The sequence below is a fragment of the Nematolebias whitei genome, chromosome 1 (genome assembly GCF_014905685.2).
Source record: "Nematolebias whitei isolate Nwh7 chromosome 1, NemWhi1, whole genome shotgun sequence".
NCBI classification, from domain to species: domain Eukaryota; kingdom Metazoa; phylum Chordata; class Actinopteri; order Cyprinodontiformes; family Rivulidae; genus Nematolebias; species Nematolebias whitei.
Window position 1 is genome coordinate 25049636 of NC_056498.1, and position 21730 is coordinate 25071365.

At 40.4% G+C, this 21730-nt stretch overlaps 1 protein-coding gene across 1 annotated transcript in view; it reads left to right on the plus strand.

Annotated features, from left to right (window-relative positions):
* The window catches only part of LOC119416100 (inactive ubiquitin carboxyl-terminal hydrolase 53), a 37857-nt gene that overhangs the window by 11917 nt on the left and 4210 nt on the right, over nucleotides 1–21730 (plus strand). The window contains exons 5-13 of the mRNA XM_037683291.1: nucleotides 1576–1658; nucleotides 1779–1863; nucleotides 1991–2137; nucleotides 4535–4684; nucleotides 7159–7327; nucleotides 9652–9786; nucleotides 10776–10922; nucleotides 13339–14095; nucleotides 14891–14958. Of these exons, the coding sequence (XP_037539219.1) occupies nucleotides 1576–1658; nucleotides 1779–1863; nucleotides 1991–2137; nucleotides 4535–4684; nucleotides 7159–7327; nucleotides 9652–9786; nucleotides 10776–10922; nucleotides 13339–14095; nucleotides 14891–14958 (1741 nt within the window). The remainder of the gene's footprint in view (nucleotides 1–1575; nucleotides 1659–1778; nucleotides 1864–1990; nucleotides 2138–4534; nucleotides 4685–7158; nucleotides 7328–9651; nucleotides 9787–10775; nucleotides 10923–13338; nucleotides 14096–14890; nucleotides 14959–21730) is intronic.

Genomic DNA, 21730 nt, shown 5'->3' on the forward strand with positions numbered 1-21730 from the left:
AAACATTAAATTAACATGCAAACCCTTAAAAGTTGCCCTGTCCCTTGTAGTCAACTTTAGTTTTTCCAAATTACAGTATGTGGGAACTTTAATGTTGTTTGTTAGGTACTCCCCTGTTAGCAGTGGCAGCTGCTATCTACCACCAGCTGTTAATTTTATATATTTTTACTTCCTCCTCCGGGTGGAAAGGTGTGCTGGACTTGTATGTATACAGTGGCTATTATCATCGTTTCCTTTTACTTCATAGAAGCCAAAGTACTTCCAAAGTAGTTTTCAATGCTAAAGGAACCTTTTCCTGTTTCAGTCAGCCTCCTTTTGTTGTGTGCGCACAGTAAACAGTTCGGGCACAACACTTTAGAGTCCCGCCTTTTGCACTCATCAACAGTCATTAACATTAAATAATCAGAGTTTTTCATTTTTAAATTGACTCAGAACGTCTGCATTGCAATACATCAAAAAACGATTAACCTCTGCCTTGATATCCACAGCACCTAAAACGTCTCAAAGTTTATGTGTCAACTCATTACTGGTTCACCCCCTCAGTTTAGAGACCTTCTTTATTTATACGAATGATTAGAGTCAAAATTAAGTAACTTCACAAAAAGTAAGTTTGGGTAATTGATTGAAAGCAAGTGGAAAACAGCCAATGTCCAAGGATGAACTTTAATCCTTCAGAAAGTCTGAAGCAGTAGCAATTTTAGCCTATTTTTGGGGGTGCTCAAGCACCCCTAACTTTTAGCTCGCACCCCTGAAAAATTAAGAAAACATCATAACGATTTTGTAAGGAAACTCAGTTCTCAAATCTTAGATTCACCAAAATGTTGAAATAATTTGAACGAAATATGGAATAAATTATGACAAACGGGCCAACAAAATCTTTTTTTTTTTTTTTTTTGCACGAGTCAGATCCTCAGCGCCACCTGTCAATCATTCCAGTACCCTTGTTAGCAACTGACCAACCAGCTATCTCAATTTGTCCTGAAGTGAAACACCCCTTACTTGCAGGAGCTGCAGGGGAGTGTGGGGGCAGTTGGAGGGAGGGCATGCGTGAGAGAAGCAGAGCACTATGTCTGTAGCATCTTAGCTAGCACGTCTGTATGCTCACAGTGTTCAACCGAGGGTGGAGGTGGTTTGTTAGGATGCGTGAGAGAAGTGGAGCATGCTCTATTCACACAAGGAGAGCTGTTGGTCAGGCTGCTTCTTGTTGTTTTCTAAAATAGTTGTGAAATCAAGTGTTTACTTATGGAGGTAAACGTAGATGTTTAACAACCCATCAAAATACTCCAGAATGCAGGAAATGGCATCTACTTTATTCTAAATTTTCTGGGGGAGGACCCCCAAGACCACCCCCACCAGAGGGGCTTTGATCCACTTTAACTTCAGGCCACACTATTTGACAAAAATGATCCAGATCTGAGTGACGATAGATAAATTCAAATCCCCATTGATGCTTGGATCTCACTTTTATGGGAAAAAAGGGTAATTTCATATGAAAATGAGTCTCTGGCATGGTTTGTAAATGCTTTGCTTCTGTTAGTTTGTGGTCGTTTTGTTCACCGAGCGTTCCCTCTGCAGTCTGTGTGCCGTAGCTGTGGAGCTTCCTCCGACCCGCTGCCCTTCACCGAACTCGTACATTACGTCTCCACCACAGCACTTTGGTAAGAGACGCTTCCTTTCACCTTGTAATGTTTCTTTGTGTTCTCACAAGGTCATAGCTAAGCTTGTGTTACAAATTTGTAATATTCTCTTTGTGCCTCCATTTTTAATTTATTTTTTAGTCAGCAGACCCATCAGCGGCGCGAAGAGTCTTTTGGGGAAGTGTTACAAGTAGCAAGTACAATCGGAGACCTTCGAAACTGCCCCGTAAGTGGATTTTTCCATGTTTCTTTTACAACTCGTCTAATCTGCAGTCTATTCGGATAAAGTGTTTTCTTTTTGTAATATTCTTAAGTTATTGTCTCATTTTTATGCACCTGTCTTTATCTTTCAGAGCAACTGCGGCCAGAAGATCAAGATCAGACGAGTCCTCATGAACTGCCCGGAAATTGTTACCATCGGCTTTGTGTGGGACTCCGATCAGTCGGATCACACGGAGGACGTTATCCGCTCTCTGGGGCCTCATCTCAGCCTCTCTGCGGTGAGCCGTCATCATCATTTACATTTAATTTAGTCCCCAACAAAATAAAAAAATGGCTTTGGGGAGGGAGGCTATCAGAACATCAGACTTAATTAAAATCCTCTGTGTATTAATGGATATTTTTCCCCCTCCCATGTTTACGCAACTGTTCCCTAAAGCTGCCGTCTCTCTTCCGGCCGTCTTAGTGTCAGTTTATTTTGGTTGCAATTGAACATATGTGGGAAATAAAGAGGGGATTTATTTCTCTGTTAAGTCTGTGCTGTTGCATAAGCAGTTAACGCCCAGTGCCCTGTTGGCCCATGCCAGTGATCAAAAAACCCCCGGCTGGCCTCGGTCAACTCATCAGAAATCCCCTCCCCTCATCTTCCTCTGTGTGTGTGTGTGTGCGCATGCCTCTGAAGCGAACATGGGGTTGAAGAGTTTATTCAAAGGAAGAATAATGTGTTTGTCTCTTTCTGCACAGTTACACCAAAACAAATGCTATAATGCTGCACAGTTTATTAAATATTTATCCCTCCGCAGCTTGTTGGCCATGTAGATGCAGTTTACAAGAGAGAAAAAAAAATCCATCACAGTTCAGATCAGGACACAGTCCACACATTACATAACATTTTAAACCATGTATCTGACAGCTCCCTCTAGAGCGCTTCCGAAGCGTGCCGCCTGAAGAATTCGTCAGACCCTCACTCGTATCTGTCCGACACAAAAGCTTTTATTCATCAGGGAGCACTTTGTGTGACTTTACTGGGTGTTAAAAGGGATCCTTCACCCTGTTGATTTGCTTTGAAATGCCATGAGCTTCAGTGTTCGGGAGACACGAAGAAGCAACAAAAAAACAGTTTGTGCTACTTGTGAAACAAAAGTAAATGTTTGCATTCATAAAACAGTTGGGAACAGTTTGTTGTAACTGCACAGATTTACACAAATATTCAAATCAGTGACGTCTACCGTTTGACTGTAATCTAGTTTAAACCTCGGACTAAATAAATATAGCTATCAGTGTCACTGGGCTGTTTCATAAAACAGTTCAGTGAAATGGCCACACAGACCAGTCCATCTTTTTTTTAAATCAGTCTTTTTATTATTTTTTCGTTTTGAACATATAAAACACAAAGAACACAAAACAAAAAAAAACTCCCACACCGGATCAGTCACACATACATAAATGAATTAAAAGAAATTACACAGGCACTGACAAGTTTTCCACATACAACATAAAAGGCTGCAAAGTGTCCCAAAATCTTGTAACAGAACCCTTCAGGGTATATTTGATTTGTTCCAAATTAATATGATACATCACTTCTCTTATCCAGTGTACATAGGCTGGGGGGTGTGGGTCCTTCCAGTTAATTGCACAGAACCATTCTGGCCAGGAGAGAGCCAAAAGCAATGAAATCCTTCTCGTACTTGCTGAAGGACGTATCCACAGGCACCACCCCGAACAGTGAGATGAATGGGGATGGGTCTAGAGTTTTTCCACATATCCCAGAGAAGGTGTCAAAAATAGATTGCACAAAGGTCTGCAGTTTGGGACAGGTTCAGAATGTGTGCCGGAGAGTAGCTGGAGTTTGTTTACAATGATTACATGCGGGGTCCAGGTCGGCTTTGATCTTGGACAACTTGTCTTTGGACCAGTGCAGCCGGTGCTATACCTTGAATTGAATTGCAGCATGTCTCAGACAGATTAAAGATGAGTGAATGTTCTTAATGAGCTTTCTCCAGGTTGAGTCTACTTTAGATTCCTCCAGGTCCGTTTCCCATTTCAGTATAAGGGAGTTCAAACTGGTCTCATGGTATGAACTGAGCAGTGTATAGATTTTACTAAGGACCCCCTTGGACCAGTCCATCTTTACACTGCCTCTTGCCTTTTATAAATTACAGATGGAGTTGGCCACGTCCCTCACAGATGTGAGTTTTCAGCAAAAAGGGAGCAAAGTGGAACCAAAATGGGTGTGATGCAGAATGCCGCTGTGTAAACACGGAGCGCAACGCATGAAACGTTTGACAGTTGCCTCCCTCATGGCTTTCAAAACATGACATAACTCAGTGTAGCGATCCTATTGCGGGTGACTCTTGTTGTTTTTTTTAAACAAAATGAAAATTTTCTGTGCATCATCATTGATCTTCCCTCTGTAATAAATCTGTTGTTTAATTCTGTGATCGGGTGGTGGCACCGACCATATGTTGTCACTTCATAACATTGAGTTGCGGCGCCAGCTTACCTTTTCACATATTGACCGTTTTGGCTCTGTTACTACCTCGTTTTGCAGCACAAAGACGTGTCAGGAATGAGTTGGTGTCAACCCCCCCTCGCTGCCTCAATTCATAAAATAAATCACACAGAAGGCGTCTTAACTTTGATGCAATGTGCTTTTGTACCTGTGCTTGTGGAAACAGCTCTTCTACCGGGTCACAGACGAACGCGCCAAGAAGGCAGAGCTGCTGCTTGTGGGGATGATCTGCTACACCAGCCAACACTACTGTGCCTTCGCCTACCACACCAAATCCTCCAAATGGGTCTTCTTTGATGATGCAACAGTGAAAGAGGTGAGGTGGTTAATGTTAGGACTGCCCATCAGTTGAAGAGATGTTCCGAAATACTGGGACCAATCTTATTTAGCCTATATGTTAATGATTTACCAAATGTTTGCAAAACTGTAAAAATGCAATTATATGCAGATGATACTGTACTGTATGTTCATGGAAAAACAAAAAATGAAGCTGCTGCTGTGCTTGCTAGTGCTATGATGCCGGTGTCTCACTGGTTCCAGGACTCTTGTCTACATCTCAACATTAAAAAAACAGTCTGTATGTTTTTCTCTCAGCTGCCAGCAGATAACGAGCAACCATCTGCGTTAGTCAATGGCGAGACATTAGATGTGGTTGAACAATTTAAATAGCTTGGAGTCATTTTGATTGCAATCTAAATTTCAAGCAGCATGTAAAGAGAATTTCACATATAATTAAACTTAATTTGGCAAACTTCAAACATATAAGACCTTCTCTGACAACAGAATCAGCAAAGGCTTACATGCATGCCATGATCTTCAGCCATATAGCCTATTGTTATACCACATGGTCTCACAATTTAGAGGTCATCATGAAGCCCCTAAAGTCTCTTTTTAAGAAAACACTGAACATTTTTGACAAAAAGCTTCCACAGTATCATTATTGTAACATCATAAATAAGTACAACATTTTGGATTTTGATAGCTATCAGATTTTTAGTAAAAAAACAAGTACAGTAAACACAAGAGCACTGACAAGAGGAGATTGTGATGTACAGCGGTGCAGGACTAAATATGGCCAAATGGTGGTGTCCATCAGAGGCACGCAGTCGTGGAACACACTGCCAGTTTTCATCAGGAACTGCGGTACCTGCTCCAGCTTTAAAAACTCTTTGAAACTTTGGCTGAAAACTAACCAGAAGTGCACTCATGTGTAGATTACTTTGTCTATTTTCTTATGGTATTATATCTTTATTGTAATCTCATGTTGTGTTATGTTCTATATAGGTGATGTTTGTATTATTCTCTGCTCTTTTGTTTTGTGGGATGTTTCTTGTTCTTACCTGCCTTAGGACAACGGATGAAAATTAGCTACTGTGCTAACTCCAGCATATTTACATTGATGCTTACTGCTGACATGTTGATTAATATGCATTGTCCTAATTTAAATAAAGAAATAAATGAAATGAAATGATAATCTAATCTTTTCTCAAAGAAGTTGTAGATTTCCAGGAAATATATTATGCCTTTTGCATAATACAAGCTGTCCAGTTTCCTCTTTAAAAATAATTTCATGGATTCTTTCTCTGGTTTTACAGGTGCAGTGTTTAAGCATTTAAATATGTTGTCTGTCTTTGTGTGAGAAAACGGCAAGAAATAGTTAAATTTGTATATGTGTACCAGCTCTACAGTCTTACTCAGATCTTCTGTTGGGTTTTAATACATTTCTATGGCTTGTATACGCAAAGAAGCTTTTTGTTTCACTATTTTCCCGGGGACTGTGGTGGAGTGGCCAGCTGGCTCCACCTCCATTCATCACCAGCTTGTGCTGCATGTGCAACCCCCCCACCCCCAAGTTTGATGGAGGAGCTACAGCACTCGGCTCATGCCAAGTCCCATTCCTGGATCAAAACCATCCGACATTTCTGCGACTCCCCAAAACACTGGCTGCTCAGTGTCTGCTGCACTGTAGCTCTGTCGCAGCTTTTAATATTATCTTTGCATAAAATAAATTACAAAGGGGTGACCCCTGAACTTTTGTTGTTCTCGTTTTATCATTTTTATGTTATGGACAAAAAAAGAAGAATATAATAAACGGGGCTAATCATGAAGAATTGATGTGTCAATTTTAACTTATGAGAAAAATGTGAAATTTTAAAATTGCAACTGTTACTAATAGTTTATTGTAACCTTAAGTGCGCACATTGTCATAATTTCCTTAATTTAGACAATCTTGCTGCATTGGCTTTTTGCCTAGTTTCTTCTCATTTACATTTGTTCCTCTTTAGCTCTTTTTCCACCTCCATCCTTCGTACTTCCTCATCCCTCCTCTTCCTCTGTCATTTGCTTAATTACGGAGCAGGCGAGCATCTGTTCACCTGCAGTTCTCCTTCGTGGTGTCTTTACGGTAAAACGAGCTCCTCACACAGCGCCGCTAATGTGGTTGTGTTGAAAATTAAAGTTTAGTTATAGGTTTTGTTTGTTTATTCTTAAAGTACACAGTTACAGGAACATTCATTCAACCTTTATTTAGACAGGTAAATCCTATTGAGCCTCGAGGACTCATTTACAAGAGAGACCTGAACACTTTACTATGTGCACAGTCTGCCTGTCTTTCTAAACTCCACTTGAATGAATCTGCTCAAACATGAGAAGGTCCAACAGGAAATCCATTTTTTTTAACCTTTTTAAAATTTTAGATTGATTGTTCCAAATGAAGCTCGTAAAAGGGGTGGTAGTTGTCACTATCATACAATCACATGTCTGACTTAGCTTTTCTTTTTTTCACTGTAGATTGGTTCCAGGTGGAAAGATGTGGTCATCAAGTGTATTAAAGGTCACTTCCAGCCTCTCCTCCTGTTTTACGCCGACCCTGATGGGAGTGCCATCATCACAGAAGATGCCTCAAAACCAAACATCAGCCATCCCCAAAACAAGACCTCAGTTAATGGAGATGTACAAGGTACGACAGTGTTTTCTTATTTCAATGACAATAACCTCGCTATTGCGTAAAAAAAAAATCACCCAGAATGAGGATCTTTCCCAGGTCCTAGTGAGGTCTTTAGATACGAATTAAGAGTGCAATGGGCTTTCTATTATGTATGGTAGTGCTGTCGATCATGGAGTTTTGAGAAGCACAAAACATCTGTAGCGAGGTTGTGGTGGTTCATCATTGCAGTTTGTCTGTGATGGTGAGGGCTGTGTACACTGGCATGGCTTCAGTTGTAACATTTCTGGCCTCATGAATACAGAATGATATGACCATGATCATGTCAGGGTCATGGAAACAACATAGCGCCGACGTGATACCCATGGCTGTAGTTTGGTATGATCATGTAGCTCTGAGTTGGTTTTGAGAAGCGGAGTGCTATGTTAGTGGCAGCAGTTCTCATTGGGGCAGGGGGTTGGTTGTGGAAGATAGGCGGAGTATTTGTATTGGTTTATTGTCTGAGCTGAGCTGTTACAATCTCCACTCCCTGGAAGTGGCAGAGCTAGCTGCATGGGGGTTGGGGGATTTGGTAGGCAGGGCGTTCGGCTCTGTTGATAGGGCAAGATGCCCTCCTTGAATAATGGGAAGGGAGTCACTGCACAAAAAGTTAGTAGTGGAACAATTTTTTATTTATTTAGCACATTATCGTCTTCGCTAACTTTGGAAACTGTTAACGGAATTAGCTTCTGCTTAATTAGGTTTTGCCAACTTTAAGTCTGTTAACTAAATTCCCAAGCTTGTTCCTGTCTTTTGTGGGTTTATTTCCAAGAGTCCATTAGGCACACTATTGGCGTACACATAACAAGACGTGATTGGTCAACATAGGGTCAACTGGAAGAAGACAAAGACTTGTGACGCCGACAGAGTGACAGTTGTCTTAGAGGTTAAGCGTTAGCTTCCACTAATTTTTATTTAGGCGTTTAGTGGTTTAGCATTAGCATAGATTATTTTTTATTTAACAAAATATGGGTTAGTTAAGCTAACTTTGTTTAGCTGTGCCCACCACTGTCCACATGGAAACAGTTTTTCCAAAACAATTTTTTTTTATGTGTCAACTGATAAAAGATCTTCCCAAACACAACACTGTTTCTAGAAATGTTTCCTCAAGGAAGGAAAGCAGAAAATGACCTAAAGGGGCTGTAGTAGTTATTCCAGACTTGTATGTTGTGCTGTAACCCTGCCACAAAAATACACCAAAAACAGGAAACAAGGTATGAAGCATGTACTGAAAGCTTTAGTTTACTGCAGCTGGTGTTGTCCTTTTTCAACAATAACATTGCAGTCGTGTGTTTTTTTTTTTTGTTTGTTTGTTTTGGTGCGGTCTTGTTTATTATTTTAGCTTTTTACTCCTACCCTCTGAGAACATTGGACAGACATCTACTTAAATGTTTACTTGAGTTGATACTTAAATTTAAACTTTTGTTTTATGCTTCATTTCACAAGACCCACAGCCAAAAACTGGAAATTGTAATTGGAAAACCAAGACGATAACATTTTAAAATCAATCCACCATCATCTTTACCCACTTCTTCCTTTTTGGGTCACAGGGGTCTCTTGTGTCCATGTCCAGCAGTCACTGTGCGAGAGGTGGGGTACACCCTGGACAGATCTCCAGTCCATCACAGGGACACATGGAGACAAATGAGACAAACAACCATTCACTCTCTCACTCACACCTAGGGACAATTTAGAGTTACCAATCAGTTTTAACATGTATGTTTTTGATCTGTGGGATGAAACGAGTACTAGTAGAAAACCCACGCATGCACAGAGAGAACATGCAAACTCCACCCAGAAAGGTCCCCGGCCGGGATTCGATCCGGCAACCTTCTCGCTAAGAGGCAACAGTTCTACCAACTGATCCACCATACCACCCACATTTTAAAATCATATAGGTTCATTCTTTTTCCAACCAGTTGTGATCATTTGTTGACCGCAGCTAAACGTATCAGCTGGCAGGATTATACATGCCTGGATTTGTGTGGTCGGGGAGGTTTTTATCCCCTGCAAAAATCCTCCTCCAGCTCTCGGTGCTGGCTGAGCCCCAGCTCCAAACGGCGGCAGCTGCTCAGTGTCCCATCAGAGCTGACCGGACTGCTGGTAAAACTACACGACTCTCCAAAAACCAAGAAAAGATGCTTGAAGAGCTTAGAATTAGAGTTCTGATCAAAGTTTAAGGTGACTTTTGCCGTTTCATTCTGCTTAGTGAGTTTAGTTGCGCCTTTCTTCGTAAAGGAAAAATGAACCGAAGAACCTGAGCATTGTTTTATTTTTATTTTTTTTGTCCTCTTCTGCAGGCTCGGAGCCTCACATTTTTGTACAGAAGAAGCTGGAACTAACCAAAGAGAACTTGAAGGCTGTGCTGGGCCACGATCCTCAAAAACACAAAACTTCTTCCACTCTGACCAAGAGCAGCAGCGGATGGGGACAAGGTAAAAAACAAAAATAATCCATATAATTATGGAGCTAAAGTATAAGGAGAAGGATTCTACTGCAAATTAGAAACCCACCATAGGAATAAAAGACAAAGCATGAATTTTCTGATGGTTCAAACACCTGAAAATATTTCGTAACACTGTTGAGTCACTCTGCATAGTTGCTGCACTTAAAAATGTATTAAATCATAAATATTTTTGTCCACAGCGACTACCATAGATCTGATATTGTGACCAGGGGAAGTGATGAAAGTCTTTGACCATGTTAGTGATAAAGAAGAGAATAGGGACTCAGAGAAGTCAAAAGAAACATAGGACTGCCAGTTCTTTACATAGAAGCAGGGACAGAAACATTTCCAATGGTAAAATCAGCTTTTTTTTTTTTTTTTATCTTGTGAAGACTGTAAGGTCCTTGAACACTTTTCTTGTTTTGAATGTGGTTTGAAGCAAAGAGAATAAAATGTCAGCTGTTGCTCTCAGGTGTTAAGAGCAGCAAAGCCATCTTTTGAAGTCAGATCATGTTAGACTTTTTGCTTTTAGGAGGAAGAAAAGAGTACAAATATAGCCCGAGAAACCCAAACGAGTTCTTGCTTTGTCACATTCCCATCACTGTCCTTCTCGTTGAAGCCAACAAAACCACAGCAAGAGCTCGTTTTCCCGTGCCATGACCAATTGTTGAGTTTCTTAGCATCTGCCAAAGACAGGGCGCAGTGGCTTCTGTACAGGCGTGTAACCTCCCTCCTACGTTCTCCCCCTTGATATGTAGAATAAAATCCACTGTATATATCATTGCACCGATGTGTGCTCAGCAGCTGCTCAGGGTGTCAGGTGCTTAGAGGTAGAAAACGGTCAAAAAATGCACAACTGCATAATTTGAGAATAAATTATTTTATTGATAAAGCAATGATGAAAATCAGGTAATCTGTGTCTTCAAAGGGTGTAACAATATATCAAATATCCAATTTGTTTTTATCTTCTTTGTTAAGTGAAAACTGTCACCAACGAGCCCAAGAGTCGCTTCCGAGATTTCTCCAAAGAGGTTGCCCAGAGAGCGGGAGAACAGCGAGGAATGCATTCATCCAGAAGAGATGCTGATCGGAGCGGTCAGCGGAGGTTGGACCCGCGTCACAGAGGTGAGTTTTCTTGCTGAATGTGGATCTGTGTAACACTGCAGATGCAGGTTTTACCCCCACATGAGCAATACGAGGAACACCATACCATTTCGCTTTTATTTATAAAGCACTTAAAACGGCAACATGTATTACTGTTTCAAGATTATTTTTTTTGACACTATGGACTTCAGTTTAGACAGTTGCCTCAACTGAAAAAAAAATACAACAAACAGCAGGATTTAACAATCGTATTTACGTGACCGTTTAGTTTCATGGAAGGGTCCATTTTCATTCCCAGATTAGTGACCACTTGTTTCTCTAACAGGGCTCTAATGGGGCTAGAGAGGAAAGGTCGATACAGTGGTTCTTGATCATGCCATTAGGTGGAAACAACATAACTTCTGTCTTCTTCTCATTGAAAGGGCAGCTGTGCCTGAGTGGTTAGAGCAGTCGTCCTCCAGTGCAAGAGTTGGGGGTTCGATTCCACCTGCAGTTACATGCTGAAGTGTCCCTGGGCAAGACACTGAACCCCTCATTGCCTCTTATGTTTGTCCCGTGTTTGAATGTGATAAAGCCCTGATTATCTTTGTATAGATATAGAAGTGTTGTGTGGATGGGTAAATGAAGGCACTGATTGTAATGTAAAATGCCTTGAGTATCTGGACTAGATAGAAAGGCATGATATAAATATAAATGCAGTCCATTTGCCATTTAAAATTTAAAGCTATCCAGTCCCTGATGTCAGCCAGGTAGTCAATAAGAGGTTGGAGAGAACGTGCACCAGTGTGCTTCGGAGGGATATAAATTTGACAGTCCTCGGTATAGAAATTAAAATATATGCCATGTTTATGAAAAATAGCACCTAGATGCAGCAGGTATAAAGAAAATAAAAGAGAACCGAGAATGGACCCCTGCGGTACTCCGCACCGAAGAGCTGCCTATGTTGAAATAAAATCCTTGATGTTGACACAAAAGGTTCTGGCAGAGAGGTCGTATCTAAACCATTTGAGGCCTGACCCTCAATAGGAATAATGAGGAATAAGGATACAAATATCCACCCCTCTGCTCACTTGCTCTCAGCCACTTATATAACTTTTAGTTTGGGAGCTAAATGTGTCAAAAAGGGGCTTAATGTCTGACGTCAGTTCGATCCAGCATTTATCCCCTCTTCCCTCTCTCTGTCAGCTAGATGACTGGTAACAAATACATTTACCCAAATATGAAGATATTAAATCAAAGTCAGATTAGTTTTTATACTCCTGTCCAAAGGCGGGTGTATTATGGTACAGTCTCTGATTGTAAACTGTTTCTTGTCCTACCCATAACTTACGATCTGATCAAGATAATTTAATGAAACTTGATACACATGTGTCATCACTAGATGGAGAGTCGCATACACATTTCATCACCTGAACTTCAAGGCCATAAATCAGGATCAAAGTTAAAGCAAGGTCTGTACTTGTCTGGGCCAGCACTATAGATTGTTATATACCCGGTAATAGTTCGTCAGCGGTACTCTTGTTTAAAATTTGAGTTAAGGATGACAGTTATTTCTAAAATACAGCACAACTTGCATATATTACTAAGTGCCTTGATTGATTTTTTCCTTTGAAACATTGTTGATTTTAAACATTCGTGTGGAGGTTTTAGTTTGCAACAAACATCAAATCTAAGAAGCCGTCAGAAGGCAGGCAGCATTATTGCTGCTTTGAATGGCTTCATTAAAGATTAAACTGCAGCTAATTACAAGAATGTAAAATTAATGGCCATACCATCACTGTTTAGGAAAAAAAGTTTCATCAAGCATAAAGCACTGAAGAAATTTTTTTTTGCCTTCTTAAGTTATTACATCAACTTTGGGGAAAAAGGTGACCCAATCTTTAATTGCGATTTTCAATTTAAAACTTGATTTTTAAATAGGGGCCACGTTCTCAGTGCAGTACACAAAAACACACATCTATAAGTACTGATAGAAGAAAAAAACATTTATGTACACATGCTCAGATGTTTTTCTATGTGCTGGCCTCCCTCTGTGAAACATGCTGCAGAAAGAAATCACTCATGGTGGTTGTAATTTACACCTTCCTGTCATCTGCAGACATAAACGTCACTAACTCTGTTGTTGTTTTGCCCTTCACTGTCAGCTCTACCTGCTGTGTCCTTTAACACAGCTTTTTACCTTGCTTCCGAGGTATCGTGCAGGTCAGATTTCCATGAGGGCAAGATTTATTTATACCACTCTTTTTCCAGCATCGGGTGTAAATGAATAGACATGAATGAGTTATGAATGAGCAGGTTTAAAGAAAATAGAAGAGGACTGAGAATAGACCCCTGCGGTACCCCCCACCGAAGAGCTGCCTATTCAAACCGTATTTTGAATTTAAAAATGTGTGCAGATTCTCAGTTAAAGTTCCTTTTTTTTGTCGTTTTCCTTTAGATCCAGGTCAGGACAAGACCTACTCCCGCTCCGCCTCTCCTCCAGAGAACGGCTTCAAGCAACACATAGACACCAGGCTGTACAGCAGCCAAGGAAAAGGTCCGATCAAGAGCGAACGAACGCCACACCTTAGCAGCCGGCCCGCCCACGAGGCATCTCGCTCCCACCAGAGGCTCCCACAAGTGTTGCCCACGATAAACAACAACCGTCATGGCTGGAGACTGGACCACCACCATTCCAACGGATACGACACGGACAGCAGCCAGGACTCCAGGCATCGAAATGGAGCGAACAGCCGCAGCAGGTCCAATCCTCCGTGGAGGCCCATGCGGGATGCGTTGAATGTGGACAGCGTCTTGAGCAGCACTGATGTCGGGAACCCAGTAAGAGATGAGCGACGGCACCACAGCCCTCGAAGGAGGCCCAGCAGCCAGTCGCCGACACGAGAGCGTGACCAAGATTTCACGTGGGGAGGCCGGGACGAACGCAAACCCAAGAGCCTGATGACCATCTATGAAGACGAGCAGAAGCAGGAAACCAGGGGCAGCCGAAGCTCGCTGAACTCGGTGGGCAAGGACAGGTCCAAGGACTCGGCGACTCTTAAAGTACACAACGACAACTGGAAGATCCAGAGAACCGAGTCTGGGTACGAAAGCAGCGACAGACTCAGCAACGGCTCAGCAAATCTGGACTCCCCTGTTGTCGAGGGCCTTTCCTCCAAAGACCTCCGGCCCGTACCCGAGCTGCAGCCGATGAGGTAGAAACAAACTTTGTTCTTCAAAACAAAAGCTGAGAGTAAAATAATTGACACAATTTGACACCAGACTTACAATAACCACCCTCATATCCTGGTAAATTAAAAACATGACTCCTAAGGTTCTATTTTTAAATAATTCAACAACCCAAACAAACAGGTCTAAGAATACCAAAACCTGTTTAACATAAATGCACACGAGGCAGATCCCCAAGTCTTATTACGCTGGGCTGTCATTCGTTGGCTTTATTGTACAGGTCTTGTTTGGAGATAATGATCCCAGCTAGCTGACAGCTCCTGCACTCAGCAGAGAGCAGCATATCGCTGACTCCCCAAACCACAAACAGTCTGTCTATCGACAGTATGTTTTAAAAGTACCACTGCAGTTCCTCACTCTTTTAAATGTACAATTGGGAGAATTTCTGAGCGGCTGAAGGCCTAAAGAAAACTAAAAATGTATAAAATTAGCTAATTTTGTTAATTTTTTCCAAAGATATTTACTGCACCGTCTATGCAGCAGACTCCCAAACAATTTTTTTTTTTATATAGATAAAAGAAAAAGTACATAAAACCAAATTAAAATTGAATGTTTGTTTTATTTACGTTTGCTTCTTACTTAAATTTATGCCTGTGTAGGTAGTTGATAGAAATATATATTTGTAATAACACCTGGAGGTTTATTTTCTCCACTTTCTGCTCTAAATACTGATACTCCCATTTCTTTTATGGTTAATTATAGACAAACAAAAATGGTGGCATTCCACTTTAAATGAATGTTGCATTTGTTATCTATTTCAGGGATCAGTTTACTCTGAGGGGAAGTGATGATTTGAGAGCTGATGTGTTGTACTCTGCGTTTTCTACTCGTAAGTATTAATACTGTTATTATTTTTGGGTGTTCATTTATTTTAATTGGCAGGTACAGTGCAATTATGCGAACACAACTCCAAAACGTCTACCTAAAGACTGTTTCACGATCAGTTCTTAATTAAATGTTAGCAGGGCAAAAATAAAGTCTGAAAATAAACCTTAAATGGTAAAAAACACAATTGTTGAAGCCTGTAATAATAATAATAATAATAATAAAAACACTACCCTATAATAATATGAGGTATAATAAAACACAACATCTAGTCCAAAACCTTTATAGTGTGAAATAAAAAATTTAAATAAAACACGACTTTTCTAATCTTTGCAGTAAACGTGCTGATAAAGAAATGATGAATGTATTTCATACCAGAAACAAAGATTAAAGAAAAAGGTCAAATACTTAAAAAGGCATCTTCTTTTTTCCTTGCTCATTCTTCTTTTGGCTTTTCCCTCTTCAGGGGTCGCTACATCGAGTCATCCTCCTCCATCTCACTCTGTCCGCTGCATCCTTTGTCTTCACTCCAACTACCTCCATGTCCTCTCTAACTGCATCTATATATCTTACCTTTGTCTTTTTCCTGGCAGCTGCATTTCTAACCTTCTTCTACCAATATACCCACCGTTTCTCCTTTGTCCAGATGACACACCAAGTACCTTCCTACCTGTCTCTCCAAGTACTGTTGCTGTAGTAGCCCAGTCATTTGGAAGCTCTTTCTTACCACCCAGAGCCTTTAACAGCTCCTCTCTGAATTTCTTATAACATTTTTCCTCCTTCATCTTCCACCATTTGCTCTTCTTCTCTGATTTTACTCTTTTTCTCTTCTTCACAACAGTCATTCTACACACAACCATCCGATGCTGTCTGGCCACGCTCTCCCCTGCTACAACTTTACAGTCCCCAATCTCTCTCAGGTTTCCTTTTCTACATAGAATGTAGTCAACCTGTGCACGCCTTCCTCCACTTTTATAGGTCACTCTATGTTCCTCCCTCTTTTGGAAATAAGTGTTGACTACAGCCATTTCCTTTTTCTTGACAAAATCTACCACCATCTGTCCTTCCTGGTTTCTTTCCGTGACACCAAACCTACCCATCACTTCCTCATCCCCTCTGTTTCCTTCACCAACATGTCCATTCAGGTCTGCTCCGATCACCACTCTCTTCTCTGAAAATACTCTCTATCACTTCTTCCACATCCTTCCAACATTTCTCTTTCTCATCCACATCACATCCAACCTGTGGAGCATAACCACTGACGATGTTTAGCATAAGACCTTCTACTTCTACCTTCAGGCACATCACCCTATCTGACACTCTTTTCACCTCTACTACATTCTTTGCCAATTCCTCCTTCAGGACCGCTCCTACTCCATTTCTTTTTCTATCCACACCATGATAAAACAGTTTGAACCTTCTCCAATGCTGCAAGCCTTGCTGCCCTTCCTCTTGGTCTCTTGGACTCATGAAACATCTACCTTCCTTCTCTGCATCATGTTATCCAGCTCTCTACCTTTGCCATTGTCCCCACATTTAGAATTGCAACTCTCAGTCCTACATTCTTCACTTCAATCTTCTCCCTCTGTCTCCTGACATGCTTCCCTCCTCGTGGTCTTCAACTAACAGTAGCACAATTTCCGCCGGCACCCTGTTTGTCAACAGTACCGGTGGCGGTCGTTGTTAACCTGGGCCTTGACTGATCTGGTATGGTTTCGCTTTGATGAACTCTCATTAAAGTTTTTGCAAAAAAAAAGTGTTTTATGTTGGATGCTTTTCCTGACACAACCCTCACCATTTACTCAGGCTTGGGACCGGCACAAGAGATACATTGGCTTGTACTCGCATATAAAATATTAGTATATACTGTGTATATACGTACGCTTGTACACTTGTACTCCCTAGTGGTTGGTTAAATATTTCACTCTATGTAATGAATTTATACGAGTTTCACTTTCTGAAATGATTGACAAAAAGATTGACCTTTTTCTTGATATTCTAATTTTACACATGTATGCTGTGACAAACATTTACTTGTTGGTGTTTCAGCCTCACCATTGTTACATAATGTTTAAATATTAGACAGTGATGAACGCTGCAGATGGAAGAGCCAGTCTTTCTGAAGGCCCCGGCTCTGACACCATCGTCCCAGCAGTCTAACTCGTGTTATTAGGACCTGCAGGGTTAAGATAGCACCAAGCGGTTCCCATGATTTATTGTTCCATCAGTGGTGTTAAGGTCACAGCCTGGCTGAGAGGACGATACCGTGTGGAAGTGAGTGGGCTTTGCTCCTCACTGGCCCTTTTCTTCCTGAGGGACGTTTATCTTGTGCTTTATGCAGCTGATGATGCTTTAGTGTGTTTTTTTTTTTTTTTTTAATGGGTTGCCTGCAGTGAAAACCTCTTCTTTCAGCAGGAAGTACTATAACGCTTTTAGATCCATTAGGAAACAAATGGAAGATGCTGCTGTGCTGTTAAATAATAACTAATAAACAACGAGCTTACTCTGAGTCATGCGGTGAAGGTGTATTTAATCTTTAGACTGGATAAATGGAGAGAAAATGTCACACAGATTCTTTTTAGTAGGCTTGGCTGGTATCCTCGCAAGCAAAAAACAGCTAAAATAACAAATACCTTAGAAAAATATCTCATTAAACCGCTCAACGGGAGTACACCAAATTAATCCTGTTTGTGAGCGATGGTGAAGGAATGAGTGGAAGACCCCCCCCCCCCCCCCCCCCAGCTGTGCCCTATCAGGCAGAAAATGTCACGTCAGAACATGGTATTCAAATGTGACTCAAATAAAATACAGTTTTATGGCACTGCAGCTAATTCACGTTGCTTCAGAGGCTACCTTTCTCCCTGGTTGTTGTTTTTATTGTGATTAAAATATAGATTTATGTTTGGAAGAACAAGCGGTGCTGATTTTGTTGTCGTTCTGGGTTTCAGAGGAATTGATGTGGAAGAATCTCCCCCTTTCTTTGCCCGATGGATTATTGTTAAATATACTAAACTTTGTCATATAATTACATAAACTCCTTCGGCAGAGATTATAGGTAACAGTGTTTCCCCAAGGTCAGTTGCCTTGGCAGGGCGCTCATGTCTTCGGGGATTTCTGTCGGGGGGAGGATTGGAGGAGGACAGTAGCGCAATGTTACTGCCAGCAGTTATCGAATGGGGGGGTGGCGCTATGTCTGTAGCTTCTTAGCTAGCGTATCTGTATTGCGTGCAGCTAACTTAGCGCTACATCAGTGCCAGCAGTTGTCGACTGCTGGCACTGGTGGGGGTTTGAGGGTGAAGGATAATTCGGTACGCAGGGCGCTCAGTTTTATTGAGAGGGTGGCGTGCCCTCCTTGGACAACAGTAGGAGAAACACTGGGTAAAAATGTAAAGCATCGTTGAGCTTAAATTTGTACACTTGCACCCCCTACTGGTTTATAATAGTACTTTCAGTGTATTGTAAGAAAAATAGTTCAGTTTGCATTTATTTGAACAAAAATGTCAGATAACCTGAGGCATATTATGTGTAGGTTTCCAGTTGGAGCTAAATGAATATTTGTCACATTTTGAAAAAAGTTATAGAGGAAACAAATACACATTTGACTTGAACATTAAGTGAAATTAAATGTAATGCACAGTTCAGATTTTAACTACCTATTTCTTTTTCTAAGTGTGAGTTAAAGGAAGTTAAAGGAAGAAAGAAATATGAATTAAAAGGATCAGTTCAGAGCTTCTCAGGAATTGGAGTCGAACAAAATCAAGTACGAAAAATTCAGATATTGGAATTGGATAAAAATGAAATCAGTTATGTAAACTGCGGATATCAGAATTGGATAAAATGGAAACCAGCTGTTCAAATATTTACAAAAGTTAATAATCGGAATCAGGCAAAGGTTAAATCGGGCATTCAGAACTTCCATCAGGAAACTGGAAATCAAAATTGGTCCAGAAAACTGCAACGAGTGCATCTCTGGAAATCTTCTAGTCAGCTACATTGTTTAGCATTCTTAGCTAAACTTGAACCTGGGTAAAGATCTTTTGGGTTTTCTGCAGCTCGTTGTCCATCTGCTGCTTTAAGATTAGACTGGGAGTATTTACACCTCACTGCCTGCAAGCTTTGTAACAAGCTGCAGTAAGTGTGAGTCCAGAGTGTCTGTGGGTGGACTTCAGAGGAACGGAGCAACGTCTGAAGAAACGAGAACACATCCCGGCAGTTCATTAACGTCTAAAATGCTCTCTGCCTGGATTTTGTTAGTGTTATGAGATGGTTTAAAATGTTGTTTCAATAATAACTAGAGAAAATGCAGTGCTTATTGCTGAAGAACTAGCTGGAAAACAGCTGAAATTAGCTTAAAAACATGCTGAATTTTACCTGAAAATGAAAAACAAGCCTAAATTAGCAGAAGAAGGCAGAAAGAACATTTGCTGAATTTGGTTTAAATAAGCAGAAATGAGCACATAAATTATGAAATTAGCTTAAATAAAGCTGAAATTAGCAACAACAACAACAACAAAAAAAAGCTGAAAAGGCTGAAAGAAGCTTAAACTACCAGAAAGGAATGGAAAGATCTGAAATGAGCTAAAAAAAGAATGTGGAATTAGCTGAAAAGGCTAATAACATAACACAACTAAACTAGCTGAAATAACTGAAACTAGCTGAATAAAGCTGAAAGGAGCATAACAAGCTGAAATTAGTAGAAAGAAGTTAATTAGGCTGAAAGAAGCAGAAATTAACACAAAAAAGTAGAAATTATCTGAAAATGCTGAAATTACCAACACCCCCCACCCGCTTATTTGCTACTTTTCAGCTAAAAGAAGCTTAAGTTACCAGAACGAAGTACCAGTAAAGAGCACATTTTTGCTGAAATAGGCTGGAAAAAAGTTGAAACGAGTGCAAAAAATGTGGAATTAGCTGAAACAGCTAAAATGATCATAAAACTACTAAATATTAGCTGAAATAGCAGAAAAGCTGAAACTTGCATAAATAAGCTGAAGGAAACATGACGAGCTGAAATTAGCAGAAAGAAGGTAGAAGAAGCACAATAATGTTTGCTAGCAGAAAGAATGAAAGTTATTAAAGTTATTTGAAGAAAAGGATCACAAAACAACTGCAAAAAACCCAGCTGAAATTAGCTGAAAGTAGCGGAAAAAAGTTAAAATTTGCACAAGGAAGCTGAAAGAAGCTGAAGCAGAACAAAAAGTGAAAGGAGCAGTAAAAGGTTGTAAACACATCTAAAGATTTAAAGGAAGGAAAATGAACTCAATTCATTTTCTGTGAGGAAAAAATGTCGAAAAGGCTAAATATTTCAAAAAGCTAAAGTTGCACCAATACCAAAAGTCATAGCACGATTGTCCTGAACAAGCTGAACATTTTGATATGATTTGTTGAAATGGCACAACAATTGTGTAACGAGAAAGATGCTGAAATACACGGTAAGAAACATGGATCACAATAGAGTGACTGCTTCATAAACATTCACACGATATTGTCACCATACAAAGAATCACACTTTAGCTGAAAATAACCAGTCAGCTTGGATCAGACAAACAACCTGTGTCCACAAATGTCATCTTGATTGCACGTTTATTTTAATGTATTTGTACAGTTGAGCTATTTTCCTGCAGTGCTCTGTGAATTACCTTCGGGGTGTTAAAATGTTCCTGTTCTAGTGGGTCTGTTGGTGCCTCTCAACAAGCCGACTGATGCGATAATCATCGGGTGTTAACGCCACCGGACGTGTTAACACTCTGACTGACTGCATGCCTTGACCATATCAAGACACAGGAAGACCCTGACCGTTTCCAACAACAAAATAAAACTTCCTGGAGTGTTCTGGAGTCAGTAATAAAAAATAAACTGGATGTAAACACTCTTCATTCCTCTGCTGTAGTTGAAAATCAAACATTTAGCCCAATAATTTAAATTAAAATACAACTTTTAATGTTGCACATCTAGATTAAAGATAATTAGTTAAATACAGAACATTTGATTCATAGTTCAAGTACAGCGAGTTTAATATAACATTTATTATTTCTATGTATTTTATTTTAAATGCAGATAAGATAATGGTGCTGCCGTTGTTCGGCGTATTGTTTTGCACTATTAGCGTATGTCTTAGTGTATATCTTAGATCCTTAGTACTGTTTCTTTTACAATTTATATTTTTATTATTGCTGGATGTAACTGGGACCTTGTACACAATTTCCTTCCACCTCATGTACCACATGTGATTTTAATGACAATAAACAACCTTGAACTTGATTTTTTATATATTTTTTTAAATCACACGTGAATGTGTTGAAAACCACTTCACATTGAGCAGCAGATACTTTATAAACTTATGACTTTGATTTTAAAATTGTCGTAACTATCGAATATTCAAATCTCACGATTAGAATCCTAATTAAATCACAGGTACTGAGATAAAGTTTAACATCGGAGTCAGCTATTGGTGTCAGCCTCCCCACCATCAGACATTTACGCCTCCAGATACAGGAAGAGGACCACTTGCATCACGAAGGACCGCACTCACCCAGCACACACACTTTTTGCCCCGCTACCCTCAGGAAGGAGGTTGAGGAGCATTAAGTGTAGAACCACTAGACTGAGGAACAGCTTCTACCCTGAGGCTGTTAGACTCGAATGAATCTCTAACTAGAATAATCACTGTGAAAACTCACATCATGTTGCTGCTGATCTGTTTCATGTTGCTGCTGATCTGTTTCATGTTGCTGCTGATCTGTTTCATGTTGCTGCTGATCTGTTTCATGTTGCTG